This window comes from Podarcis muralis, chromosome Z (assembly GCF_964188315.1).
Source record: "Podarcis muralis chromosome Z, rPodMur119.hap1.1, whole genome shotgun sequence".
Lineage (NCBI taxonomy): Eukaryota > Metazoa > Chordata > Lepidosauria > Squamata > Lacertidae > Podarcis > Podarcis muralis.
Window position 1 is genome coordinate 15,021,410 of NC_135673.1, and position 14,330 is coordinate 15,035,739.

The window sequence follows — 14,330 nt, forward strand, 5'->3', positions numbered from 1 at the left end:
TGGGAGTAATAATGTAGGTTTAGTGGAAGCTGAACCCTAGCAGAATGGAAACAGTGCTGATTGTGAAGAACGGAGGACTGGATGGAAATTGCTGCCTGGTTACATCCGTATGCCCCCCCCCCCCCCCCGCAAGCACCTGCTGCTCTTCCTAATGGTGGGGCTGGAGCTGTCCTCTGTTCTCCAGCTCCGAATCTTCTGCTCAGGAAACCAAATTGATTATCCCTGGAGACCAATAAATAGGATGGGCTGTGCAGTTCTGGCAGCATGGACAGATGCCTTGTAATCCTCTTCAGAATGTGGTTGTTTGTTTGTTTGTTTGTTTGTTTGTTTGTTTGTTTGTTTGTTTATTAAATTTGTATACTGCCCTTCATCCAAGGATCACAGGGTAGTTCACAACATAAAAACACAAAATGAAAACCCGAAACATATAATAAAACGAAAACAAAAGTGAGCAAACCAATAACCCCTCTCTCACAGACACATTTAAATGGCCTCCTTCTTCAACTGCTGGGTGATGCCAGGATATAGTAGGGCAGGCTTCCTCAACCTTGGCCCTCCAGATATTTTTTTGGCCTGCAACTCCCATGATCCCTAGCTAGCAGGACCAGTGGTCAGGGATGATGGGAATTGTAGTCTCAACACATCTGGAGGGCCGAGGTTGAGGAAGGCTTGGTGATGGCTTGTCCCTTGCTTGTCCCATTGACCCTCCAGGTGTTACTAGACTACAGTGCCCATGATCTCAGGCCATTGGCCATGCTTCCTGGGGCTGATGGAAGCTGTTGTTCAGCAACACCCGGAAGGCCAAACGTTCCCCCATGGCTGATTTAGGCAATGAACACGTCTGAGTCAGGAATTACCCACCTGACTCCCTACAACATCCCCCCCTCCTTCCCTCTGCTTGTCTTTATTGCTGACACCAGACTGAATAATAAGACACGCTTTCTCCACACACAAAATGTGTATTTCCGACAAGGCTCTTCCACTGTTCATCTTCCTGGCAGCTTCTTACGAGGGGTGGGTCTTTGGCTTTTCCTTCTCAGTTTCCTGCTACATTTCTCTTTTTCTCAACTTAGTGACTATGAGTAGCGACAAGGCTCCTTGATATGGCAGGTTATAATCCTTTCCTTCTTTTTTTGTTTTGTTTTGTTTATTTTGGAAAATAATAGGGGGAGCCGTATCAATTATCAGGACTGTATAAGCAGACATTGTTGCCCCCCCCCCGCGTGCGCCTTTCCCTGCCTTCTGCTAGAATATTCATCTCAATACACTTTATCACTAGTTACCCGTTGTGACAATCACAATTCTAGACGGTTGTTGGGCAACAGAAACAAAGCAGAAACAAAATGTTTGGAGTGTAAAGGATAAAAGACTGTTGAAAACTGTTATATTCTCCTCCTGTCTTTGGAATCATTGAGATCTTCTGCTTTTTTTATTTTTAATGCTGGGCTGAGGTGTGTGGTTTTTTTTTAACTCAATGCAAGTGGAAGTCATTATCTGTAAACATTTGAAGAGCCAGCGAGATGATTTTCATAACTTTAAGTTCTACAAAGGAGCCAAATAATCTTGCTACGTGCATGCCACGGTGATAGAACCCTCCGGCTTTCATCTGATCTGATTCTCCCCAGTAAGGATAAAATGTTCCCTTTGGTGAATGTCTAAAGCTTACACTAACCGGTCTGAGAGGCACGTGCATGCCCCCCCCCAAATGAATTGAAATGAAATATAAAAACTAAGCAGTATAGCCTTGAAGCCAGCCGCAGGGAGAAATTGCATTCTGAGGAAAGCCGGCAAAATATCCTATTCCCCACCGCCCAGAATAAAATAAAAGTTCATTTCTACAAAGAATTTGGAATGGATTAGGGAACAGGAGAAAGACAGAAAGCTAAATAATAAACAGGAGATTTCCCCCTCTTCCAAGTTACCTCTTCCAATATCCTTTCGGTAAAGATATTTTCTGCATTATGAAGCTTGAGGCATGAGAAATCCTGGGATGCACTTCATACTTCAGGGTTGGAAAGTGGTGGCTGTAGTTATGAATGAGCATAAAAAATTCCCCTCCGTATAGTAAAGAAGTGAGAGAGGGTTAACATAGTCATCTCCCTCAAGTGCTGGCCTACTACACACGGGGAGCTTTGGGCTCTGGGGAGCATCTGAAAATAGGAGCACACTCCTGTAGTCAGTTGGGATAGCCCAGGAGTGTAAGTCTTGGTGCTTTTCTCCCAAGGGTCAAAATGATACACATGATGAATGAGTGGTGGAACAGATTGCTCCTCTTCAGCCTGTGGGTGGGGGAGTTCCATATTCAAATGCTCCTCTCAGTTCTTTCCCTTACAAAAACACACACCATGCAAAGAGAAAACTAGCAGATCAAGGACAAAGGTTCAGTCATGGCCTTTGTTGTGCTCATTTTAAATAAACAATATTTATGTGTGGCAGGGAGTTTTTAATATTGGGGTGCATTTAAAAATGCATAACTCCCTCAACTGGCAGTGATACAGGCCAGATTTCTTCCTGCTCATCCCTCTGTGTAGATTGGACTTTAAGGCATGCTCAGAAACAAAATCTAGGGAAGGAGCCAGCACAGGAAGGAACTCTGGCACATCCTCTATGGAGAGGTCTCCTGCCTTTCCTTCCTTTGAAACCCCAGGTTCAAATGGACTGAGCTTCCTGGGCTCCATGAGGGCTTACTGGTAATGCCTGAAGAAGGATAATAGCCCAACATAAGAACAGCCCTTTCGCATCAGGCCAATGATCCCATCTAGTCCATCGTCCTGTTCTCACAGGGGCTGAACAGATGCCTGAATGGGAAGCCAGCAAGCACTTGTGACTTCCAGCAGCTGCCATTCAGAGACATCACTGCCTCTGAGAGTAGAGGTAGCACACAGCCATCATGGCTAGTAGACATCAATAGCCCTCTCCTCAATGAACCTGTCTGATCCTCTTTTAAAGCCATTCAAGTTGGTGGCCACAACTGCCTCCTGTAGGAGCAAGTTCCACAGTTTAACTCTTAGTTTCAGTTCCTTTCCTAATGATCCCTAGCATGGAATTCACCTATTTCAAAGCTGTGACACTCCAGTTTGCCTTAAAGGCCACCATTTTAATGATGCTCCAATGAGGGCAATGTGGGAAATTAAAATGCCACATAGACACAGCACTTTGGTGCTACTGGGAACATTCCAGCCAGATAACACCACCAGGGTCCCTTTGATGGAAGAGAAATGATCTCTCTTAACTTGGAGGCTAACTGAGAGAGACCGCAGCATCCAAAAGGCTTCTGCAGCTTAGAGGAGCAAGTGCAGGAGGGTGACGGGAACAGACCCTGGCCCTGGACTGAGGCAGCTTCTTGTATTGTTAATCGAAGATCATTATTCTTTAGGATACAGCATGCCCGCAACTTGGGTGCATTTAATTTGTGTGCTTTCAGCTTTACTTGCATGGCAAAAAAAACAAAAAAAACCACCTATTAAAAATAAAAAAGGGGGCAGAAACGGGTGGAAATGACTTTGGCAGTCCCACCTGCCACAGAACCCAATGTGTTTTGACTATACGTGATTTTGGCATTAGGCTTGATCCCTGGAACATAACCCCTGCATAAGTTGTGGGCCTACCAAATAGGAAGAATCCAGCTGTTCTCAGAAAACAGTCAGTGTGCTACTGCTAGTGGCATTAACTGAACATTTTCCCCTCTCCTCTCTCTTCATAGGGTGTTTTTCCTGCACATCACACCTGAGTCCATTCTGGAGCGCCTGTGTTACCGTATGCTTGACCCAGTCACTGGAGAAAGGTTAGTAGCACCAATGCAAGTGTGCTGGGGATAGTTTCCCTGCTTAGGAAAATTTATCCAAATCTAGGGGGGCGGCATGTTTTTTTGTTTTTGTTTTGCAGAATACAGTTCACTTTTTAAAGGGATGTCTGGTCCAAATGCAATTCAAAGACAGCCCTGAGTTACCCTTCTCAACAGGCAGCCTCACCTGGACAGCAGACTGAGCAGGCATATGCACCTAGTCACAGCCTTCACCACTAGGGCGAGATGAATTTCCATTGGAATGACAGTGACCCTGTCTGCATTTGCATTTACTCCAGGGGCGGGTCACCCTTCTTAAGCTGAAAAGCTGCCTTCCCTTCTAGACAACCTTGCAAGGGCTGCATGCCAGTGATGGGAGGAGCCAGAGGCAAATGTGGGCAGATCAACCAGTGTCAGTTTTCACATTCATACAGTAAGCTAGTTTCATCACACGCTCACACACACTGCTCTGTCCTCCATCCAGACAAGCAAGAGGAAGGGAGTTTACCTTTGGGGTAAGGCTGTAAACTTGAATGCAAGACTTGCCATTTAAAAACAAAAAAATCTTTGTTCAGGGGCTAGAAAACTGTAGGCCAAGCCTCCCCAGCTTTGGTTGGTTGGTTGGTTGAATTGTGAGCACTTTTGCCAACAATTTTCCTGTGTTTTTAAAGAGTATTTTTTCTGAATTATGGCTATATATTGTTATGTCAGCATTGGGGGACCTGTGGCTCTCCAGATGTTGCTGGACTCCAACTCCCAGCATCCCCTGTCCATTGGCCATGCTGGCTGGAGCTGGTGGGAGTCCCACAATCTATGGAGGGCCACACAGTTGCTGATCGAAGAAGAGGCACTCCCCTCTCTCAAGTGAGAGACTGCTCTTCTAAAGAGAAGCATCCTTCCATGTATTACATGCAGTAGGGAATGCTGTTTATTAAAACAGGTGTGGTGGACCCCATGGCCTTCCAGATGTTTTACTTCACCTCCCTTCATCCCTGGACCATTGACTGTTGTGGCTACAGGTTCTGGAAGGCCACAGGTTCCCCATTCCTGCTGTCACCAGGACACTCTTAAAAAGGTAGGGTAGAGCTTCGTCTCTGAGCTTTTTACTGTTCTGCCCCATTTCCAGGTACCACACACTGTACCAACCGGCAGCCTCCAAGGAGGCCAGTGAACGCCTCCTGATACATCCGAGGGACTTGGAAGAGGCTGTGAAACTCAAAGTGGACGCTTACTTGAGGATCGCCGAAGGCTTGGAGACTGTATTTGAAGATGCCATTTTCATCAATGGCGACCAAGACCCTCAGACAGTATTTGAGTACATCGAAAGCTACATTGTCAATCCCCGACCCACCACCCTAGGCTTTCCACTAGAAATGGCTTGAAGTGTCTTCTTGAAAATGATTAGGCAAGTGCTTGGCTTGGCTTTGTTTTACGTTGTTTTCCTTTTTTAAAATTTTTTAAAAATTATTTTCAAATTTTTGCAAACAACAATTAAAAAACAAAAACAAAACAGTACACATATTCCATTGGACTTCCCTCCCCCCTTTTGTGGATCCATATATATATCCAAGAAGATGCAGGGGAAATCTATATCTATCTATCTATCTATCTATCTATCTATCTATCTATCTATCCATCCATCCCCCATTGTGGATCCATATATATATATATATATATATATATATATATATATATATATATGGATCCACAAAAGGGGGGAGGCGGATATATGTGTGTACTGTGTTATCCCCTGCATTTTACACCCACCCACACCCCACACCCACACCCTGCATATATATATATATATATATATATATATATATATATATATATATATACAAAAGGGAGGGATATATATATATATCCCATGTATTACATATATAATTACCATCCTTAACTGTTCCTTATTTCAAAATTTTAACTACAAGTTTTACATCAATCCTGCACTAACCTTTGCTTTAAGCTACCCCACCCCCTCCACCCAGGAGGTTGCAGACGCTCAACAGGGTCAGGAAACACAAGTTCCCCACAGCCTACAAAGCCCTCGATGGATTCCCTATAATAAGAGTGGGGAACTTGGGGCCCTCCAGTCTGGTCAGGCTGGAGGGCCAGTTTCCTCACCACTGACTTAGGTATCATAAACTTTCTGGATCCTCTGGGCCTGGTATATATAGCAGAACTGTGAGTGTTTCCTCCTGCCTTTGTCTAATCAGTGGAGCAGGGTCTTTTGGCTCCACCTACTCAGGTCACCAATCTCAGGGCTAGAGATAAGGCACCTTCCTGATCTAGATTTAAGTGTTGCTGCAAACAGCCCTGCTTCTTACAAGAGGGTGGGGAACCTATGGCTCTCCATCCCAACCATTGCCCTGCTGGCTGAGGCTGATAGGAGTTGGGAGTCCCACTTTGATCTAAGAAGAGGCATCGTCTCTCACATGGAATGCCTCTTCTAAATAGAGACATCCTTCCACTCTCTGCATGCACTAGGGAATGCTGCTCCTTAGATCAGGAATGGGGGACATGTGACTCTTCAGATGTTGTTGGAGTTGGGTGTGTAACATCTGGAAGGCTACAGGTTCCTCAAACCTGACCTAAAATAGGTGGCGGGGGACTGCTAGTATCCATATGTTGAGAGTTAGACCTGAGAGCATCCAGTTGGACTAGAAACCCACACCTCCCCCTGTAAATTTGATGTTTTGTTTTCCCAAGATAAATTAAAGGGGTGGTAACATTCTTGAGTCGGTCGCGACTGGCCCATACGGGCAGGGGTACCTTTACCTTTACTTAACATTCTTGATTATCAGCTAATCAAGATTTTTATTTTTTTTTTATTTTTGTGTCCTGCTCATTCCCATGGTTCAGCGACAGAAGAAAAACCTCTTCCCTACCCCATCCTGTCCTTTCCTATATGGATGATTGTTCAAGGCAAGCTGTAAATCTGATTCCTCCCAAATTTTGCCTGATGTGTTCTTGGGTCAGAAGATGTAGAACAGACTATTAAAAGCTCTCTGAACTTACGTTCCTGCCTCCTTATTGTGTGATGTTGGCCGACTTGCACTGGAAGAAAAAAATTAAAAGGTGCCATTGAAATGTTGGGGGAAGGAGGAAAACAGAACATAAAAGCCTTTTATAAAGGAAATGATAAATAATAATGGAAACAAACAATAGGGCCATAATCCTGTCTCAGAGCCAGACATATTTGGGGGAAGGGTCTGTGCATCTCACAGCAGATGGCTGATGGACTCCAGTTGTGCCCTTTTGGTGACACCAGGCGTCTTCTTTGGTGGAGGGGGCCAGGATCCTGCTGAGTCAGCAGATGTTTGAGTGGGACTCCAGAGAACCCATGAACTGTCTGTCTGAGCTAGAAGTCCCCTTTCCTTTCCAGCAGGTCTCCTCTCCGGTCTTTAGCCAATGACCTGAGGAATTTATCTACACACTGCCACATCGCTTCTGACCAAAGGAATGGAGAGCATGAATTGAGCCATGCAGGCCCAGGCAGCCTCTGCACTAAAAGGCCCCCAATAGGTCCATCTTTCTCTATAGCCCACGGTTGACTGTCTTTTTCTGCCTGAGGGCCACACTCCCTTCAGGGCAACTTGCTGAGGACCATGTGCTAGTGGTGGGCAGAGTCAGAGGCAAATGTGGATTTTACACTGTGTGCAGTAGGCCAGTTTCTACACAGACTCACACACCCCTCTCTTTGCTCCATCCATGCAAGAAAGAAGCATTATTAGAATTCAAGGATACATCCCAGCCAGGCAAAAGCATTCAGGGGGGAGAAGTAGGGCCAGTGAAGGGTGTGGCCTGGGGACAGTGGGTGTGGTCTGGAGGACCACATCTGGCCCCTGGGCCTGAGGTTCCCTACCTCCTATTATAGCCCCCTGGCTCTCTTTTATATGTGCTTCCAGCTCAGGCCTCAATGACCCAAAGTCCTTTTCATGTTTCCTGAAGGACCATCTTTGCCCCCAACCTCACAGGAAGCGGATCTGACAAAGCTCAATATGCTGCTTTACATTCTTACCCTCCCAGGCTGGTTACTCTGGCTTCAGCCCATTGCCATGCCTCTGTGCATGGGCTTTCGACTGCAGCTCCAGCCACTGCCACCTGGCTCCCCCTTTGCCATTTTGCTGTGGACATAGTTGCAATCTCTGGCAAGGAGGCCAGGCTCCAGATCAACAGTAGGCAAGGTCTTCTTTCCTTGTCCTCCCCAGCCCAACGGGTGTGGGTGTGGGGAGTGTCACCTAGCAATCCCTGTGGCCCACTAGCCCCTGCTCACCTCTTGCCTCTGGCTGTGACATCAGACCAAGGGCAACCTTTGGATTGCTGGAGCTCAGCAGCATGACGTCAGCAGGCACCTGTGAAAGGGCTGCAGTGGCTCGACCCTGGGCATTTCTGACGGGTTTCCCCTTACCGGTGGGATGCGTGGCTGCTTACCTCAGCAGCTGCCTCCTCTCCACCCCAGGCCCTGGCCCAATGCTTGTAAAGCTACACTGCTGCTCCCGTGCATAAATTGGAATGGCGGCTATTAATAATAAATGGAGAGTACATCTTGCTAATATCACCTCCATCAGAGTGTTCCTACTAAATATTGATAGGCGAAACGGCTCGGCCGCGCATTTAAATACTGTTTGCCGTGCAAGTGAGGGTACAAAGGGGACAGTGGCTCTTTAATTAGACAGGTACATCTGCTTAATTAATTTAGCCATAAAGCTATTCCCTCCCCCCCTTCTTTCATCTATATGCGTCGGCAATATTAGTTCCGCTCAGCCAGTCGCAGAGAAACCGAATGAGGCCGGCTCATTGAGATGCAGCCGGTGTGTCCGCCCAGAGAGTTCTCGGGTCAGTGGTCAACCCCCCAAGGGCTTCCGCCAGGCCTGGAGTGCAGGCCGTCTGGGTTAGCAGAACATGCTAATACTCTTGTAGGACTCTCCCTCAGAAACAACTAAAACAATTGACATTCATTTAATTACTGGGGAAACGAAAGAGGCCTTTGCATCCACTTTGCATAGTAAGAGGCCCTGTTAATGCTACAAAAGGTTCAGCGGGTGAGAGGAGGAATTACTTTTATAATTGGAAGACGATGCTTCAAAACCAATTTGGGAGCTGGGCTGGATTTGATTAGCATCTGATTCCAGCCAAATAAACATTTGGCAAGGAGAGCACAAGCTCAAGAAAGAAAGCTAGAGGAGTGCATCAGGTGACAACAACTAGTCCTTGGATGTTTGTGTGGCCCCTAAAACATGCAACTCTTGTCCCATCCACCAACTTGCTACATTCTCAAGAGAAATGTTTCCCAGATTCTGCTAGCAGGCACACATCTTCCTGTCTGATTTGGAACTGGAAGTGCATGCCATGCACAAAAAAGGGTAAGAAATAATCTGACTTCAGAAGGAGGCAACCTGTTTTTGCCCTGTGCAAAAACACATCACTGTTTGTGGGTGTGTCTCCTGACCAGATAGAGGAATGCCAAACAGAATGGCCCCAGGCAGAGGCTGAAGAGGCAGCCAATTTGCTTACATGCCTGCATTATGAGGGCTTAACTGATCTCATCATGCCCTAGGCAGAGACATAGCGGAATCCTTTATGCAGCAGGGGCAAGGCCTGAGCAAAGTCATTCAGAGATGCAACAGGCAGACTCCTCTGTGTGGGTGAGAGGTTTGGGCTCACGGGAACCTGCAGTCATGGAATTTATTACCCCTTGCAATCATGTCCCAGAATTCTGGTGGGAATTCCTGCTGAAGAGAGTGGGGAGGGGGAAAAGGCTTTCAGTAGAGGATTAGCTGTGTCAAGGACTTCCCTTGCAAAGCAAGGCAACCATGGTTACTCACCTCGTCTTGTGACAATATGTTCAAGCACAAACCATCATGATACCAAAACTGCCTAAGCTCAGTGTGCATAGAGAAACACCAGGTCCTGCACATACCTCCCCAGTCACGCTGTGCACAAGGTTCAGTCATCAGATTGAACCAGATTGGCTTGGCCAGTGTGTTCATACCACACCAATGTTACTTCACACCTTCTGGTAAACGGCAGTGGCTTACATGCCAGGTCAGGGAAGAGTCTCCACTTGACCAAGTCATGCAATGACTTTAGCAAGTCATTTAACAGGGATGGAATAAAGCCTGTACATGGATGGGGCCTCTCCCCTTCAATAGATACTGATGGGGTGGGGCTGAGTGTTCAGTCCTTAAACATTCGTCCTCTAGTTCTTAAAGTGGCCATCAAAGTAGTACTGCTTTCAGCTCAGTAAGACTCTTATTTGTCTGGTTTTCATAGAGTCCTTGCTACTAGGGTTACAGCTTAATTCAAAATTTGGGGCTTATTTGATGGAATTTTTGCATGCTGAGAAGCAAGAAGGACCTCTATCTAGTAGATGAAAGGAGAATAAAGCACAGAGAAAGGTGGCAGGAAGTGCTACTACTGTCCCCTCCAGCTTTATCTGTTTTGGCTCTGGGAGCCCCTTCAGAATCCTCCGTCTCTTCAGTCCCTGGCTTACCCATGTGTAGCTACTGCACATAGGATGGAAGTAACATACAGTCAGGCTTGCTGTCCCTTCTGTTGGGCTAATTGTCATAACACAAGGAAAACTGATGGATCAGGGCAATGTTCTATCTAGTCCAGCATCCTGTTTTCACAGTGACCAGCTGGATGCCTGTGGGAAACCCACAAGCAGGACCTGATTGCAACAGCATTTCCCCGCCTGAGGTTTCCAGCAACCAGTATTCAGAAGCTTTAACGCCCCGAACCATGCAGGTAGATCAGGCTTCCTCAACCTCGGCCCTCCAGATGTGTTGAGACTACAATTCCCATCATCCCTGACCACTGGTCCTGCTAGCTAGGGATCATGGGAGTTGTAGGCCAAAAACATCTGGAGGGCTGAGGTTGAGGAAGCCTGAGGTAGATCATAGCCATCATGGCTAGTAGATGTCGATAGCCTTCTCCTCCTTGAATTTGTCCAGTTCTCTTTTAAAGCAATGCAAATTGGTCAAGAAATCAGCATAATGCTTTATCGGCCAAGAATCCAATGTCTGATCACCCATTCTCCTTCACTTTGCCAAGGCACCTATTTAAACACAATACACAAGTTGTGTGTTTCTTTATTTAGAAAGCGATTCATGTAACAGTGCTACTGTTGCAGTATACAAAACACATTCTCCAGATTCTGTTTCACATTTACAAAAGAAGTCAACCATATATACAGCATTAATATTCACAGTAATCTACCGTCCTCGAGGGAACCAGAGCATTTTCATAACACAGTCTTAATGCGGTCAGCTTGGTAACACAAGAACCAGTTAGTTGATTAACATTTCTTTTCTACAACACATTGATTTTGTTTTTTGTTTAAAAGCCAAGATGCAAAAGCCCTAACTGGATTAAGGAATGAACCCTTAATCAGACTCCCTTATTGCACCATAGCATTTTAAGAAATCAACAACGCATAGACATAACACATATTTTATATTTATGCTGAGCGGGTGGATAATTAATGTCTTTACAAATGACTATAATTTTTGATGGCTTTTCTCTTTGGAATTGATGGTTTGGTGTGTCAGACCTCTGGCTGTGCTACTATGTAACTTTTGTAAAACAGAGCCAGAAAAGGAGGTGAGCTTTTCCAACCAGAATCTAATTCAAAAGGAAATCTCAGCCCACTTTTATTTGGGACTGATATTGCGAGGGTTGGCTAATGTTCCTCCTCACCCCATTTCCACAGAACAGCAACACAGAAAACATTTTCTCTTCTGGCTCCATCTTGCAGTGTCATCAGACCCAGCATCCCATATACCACCAAGGGGGGTTGGAGGGATATAGTGTTTTGGGGTGAAGAGTTCCTTCAAGACAGTTATTTCTGTATTGCAAAGACCCCACCACCTTCTCTGGCAAAAACTTGCATGAAGTGCCTTGAAACAGAAGGAACTGTTCTTTTGCCATATGAAATATGCTGCTAAGGGTTAATTGTATCCGTAATGGGTAGTTCCCAAGGTTGCTCTGTCCCACTATAGCAGGATCTCCCAAAGTGGTCAATATTTCAATATTCACAAACATGGTCAATGGGACTGTGCAGTGGCTGAATAAGCAGTTGAAAGAGGATCAAAACCTGGGGGTTGTAAAGAAGCCTGTGGGGTACAGTGTGAAAAATCTAATTAGGAACTGTGAGTCTCAGAAATAAAGGATGTGGGCATGTGCAGAGTGCACCCCTTCTCACCAATGAGGAACCTCTGGTAACATTATTTCTGCTTGTTTCACTTCCTTATTTTTACATGCTCTGAATCCCAGTAATGGTAATTAATAAATTTAAAAATGCTGACTATATATTGATCTTTCTTTATGGTACGAATTTGGGTTGGGTTGGGCAATGATCATAAGCTCATTGAGGCTGGATCAACAGAAGTATAGTGTCCAGATCAAGGGAAGTAATGGCCCCACTTTATTCTGCCTTGGTCAAACCACACTTGGAATACTGTGCCCAATTCTGCGCGACATAATTTAACGTGTACAGAGAAGGGCAACCAAGATGATAAAGGGTCTGGAAAGCAAGCCTTATGAGGAACGGTTGAGGAAGTTGGGTATGTTTAGCCTGGAAAGAGGAGACTGAGCGGAGATATGGTAGCTATTTTCAAATACCTAAAAGGCTGTCACATGGACTGCAGAGAGAGTAGGACCTACTTCAGATAGTAGGACCTGAACCAATGGATTCAAGTTACAAGAAAGGAGATTCTGACTACACACCAGGAATAACTTTCTGACGGTAAGAACTGTTCAGCAGTGGAACAAACTCCCCATGGCAGGTAGTGGACTCTCCTTCGTTGGAGGTTTGTATGATCTAGTTGAGATTTCTGTATCACAGGGGGCTGGACTAGATGACTCTCACAGTCCCTTTCAACAATTCTACAATTCTGATTCTAAGTGAACTTCAGGTTCACACTTTAATGGGACCACTGGGGGCTGGGACCAGATTAAGGCTCCCTCACAAGCCTCGGGTGCCATTCACACCCATGGAGAAAAACAAATCTTTGTTTTGGGGAAAACCTGCAGTAAAGACAAAGTTGCACTTCACCCCAATATTAGGTGATATGTCTCACACTCCAACCTTCATTGCAGCTTTTTAAGCATAGATTGGAGAGCCATCTGTCACAAATGCTTTAGTTGAGATTCCTGCATAGCAGGAGGTTGGACTAGATGAAACTTGGGATCCCTTCCACCTCTACCTTTCCATGGGTAGGCAACTTGCATCCCTTAGCCTAATTTCATGCAGCACCCCTGAAATGAGTGCTTATTACTGGCAAGAGTGACCTGTGTTGTCCCCCAGAAACCTTGCAGAGAAGGGAGGAAAAGCACAAGAGAGAAGAGGGGAGAGGAGTGGTTGCACCCACTGAGTGAATGTGGCCCTTGCCAACCTTGTGTTACAGCATCCTTGGCAGACAGAAGCCCTATCTCCAGACCCACGCTATCCATCAGACTGGCAGGCATTGGTTTCTATTTCATAAAAATAACAATGAAGCATTCCCCACCCCTGTCCTTTAATAAAGGAGATCAAATGTTAAGCTAGTTGAGAATTTGCTACATTTTGGAGCTGAACACAACATAATAGTCACCTCTGTGATTAAAACACCCCACCCCAATGTGACTGGCCAGGTTTATGAACTCCATAATGCCTATCAGAAATATCTGCCCTAATTCTTGCAAGACACTCAGTTCTTTAAGGAAGAGCAGTCTGACTTTGTCTAGACAGTCAAGCTGTGCTGGCCTTCATTAAATCTTGAGCCAACAACCAGTGTTCAGAGAAAGTACTGGGAGCACAGCCACACTGATATTAATTCAATAGGCACAAAGTTCTGTATTCACCTGTTTCAAATGAGGCGTATGAGTCAAAAGAAATCTATTCAAGCTTTTGAATGTAGCTGGAAAGAAAACAGGAAACCCATTCCAAGATTACAGGTTAGATCAGTCAGATACTCCTAGAGGAGGGGTGGCAAACCACTGGCCCTCCATGTTGCTGCTGGACTCCAATTCCCATCACCCCTGAACACTGGCCATGCTGAGTGGGGCTGATGGGAGCTGGGAATCCAACATCTTGTGGTCCACAAGTTAGTCACACTTGCCCTAGAGCATTCATGTCCAAAGTCCACATTGGGGGCCTAATCTGGCCTGCCGGTTGGTATAATCTGGCCCCTGTGGCAGTTTATTTCCTGGGGTAATATCCTAAAAAAACCTCAACAACTTCAATCCTAAAAAGCTCAACAACTTCAATTCAAAATTTTTAAAAAAGGTCAACCACTTTGGTTGGCCCTCACGGCCCTTCACTCCATCACTTCATCAAATCTGGCCCTCTTTGAAAAAAGTTTGGACAGCACTGCCCTAGAGCCTTTTGGGCTCATTATTGCTATCTGTATGAGAGCTTCCTGATGCCTGGCCAACCAGTGGCGTAGCGTGGGTTGTCAGCACCCGGGGCAAGGCAAGTAATTTGCGCCCCCTAACCTGTGGATTTGCCCTAACCCCAGATGTTGTGCCCCGTGCGGCCGGCCCCCCCTGCACCCCCCACGCT

General features: G+C 45.8%; 1 protein-coding gene across 6 annotated transcripts in view; it reads left to right on the plus strand.

Moving 5' to 3' along the window:
- Positions 1-6,798, plus strand: part of AK8 (adenylate kinase 8) — a 98,468-nt gene extending 91,670 nt beyond the window's left edge. For all 6 annotated transcript variants that reach the window (XM_028716017.2, XM_028716015.2, XM_028716014.2 and 3 more), the window contains 2 exons: positions 3,704-3,784; positions 4,911-6,798. In XM_028716017.2, coding sequence (XP_028571850.1) covers positions 3,704-3,784; positions 4,911-5,166 — 337 coding nt within the window. In that variant the 3' untranslated portion in view covers positions 5,167-6,798. The remainder of the gene's footprint in view (positions 1-3,703; positions 3,785-4,910) is intronic.
- The last annotated feature ends 7,532 nt before the right edge of the window (positions 6,799-14,330 follow it).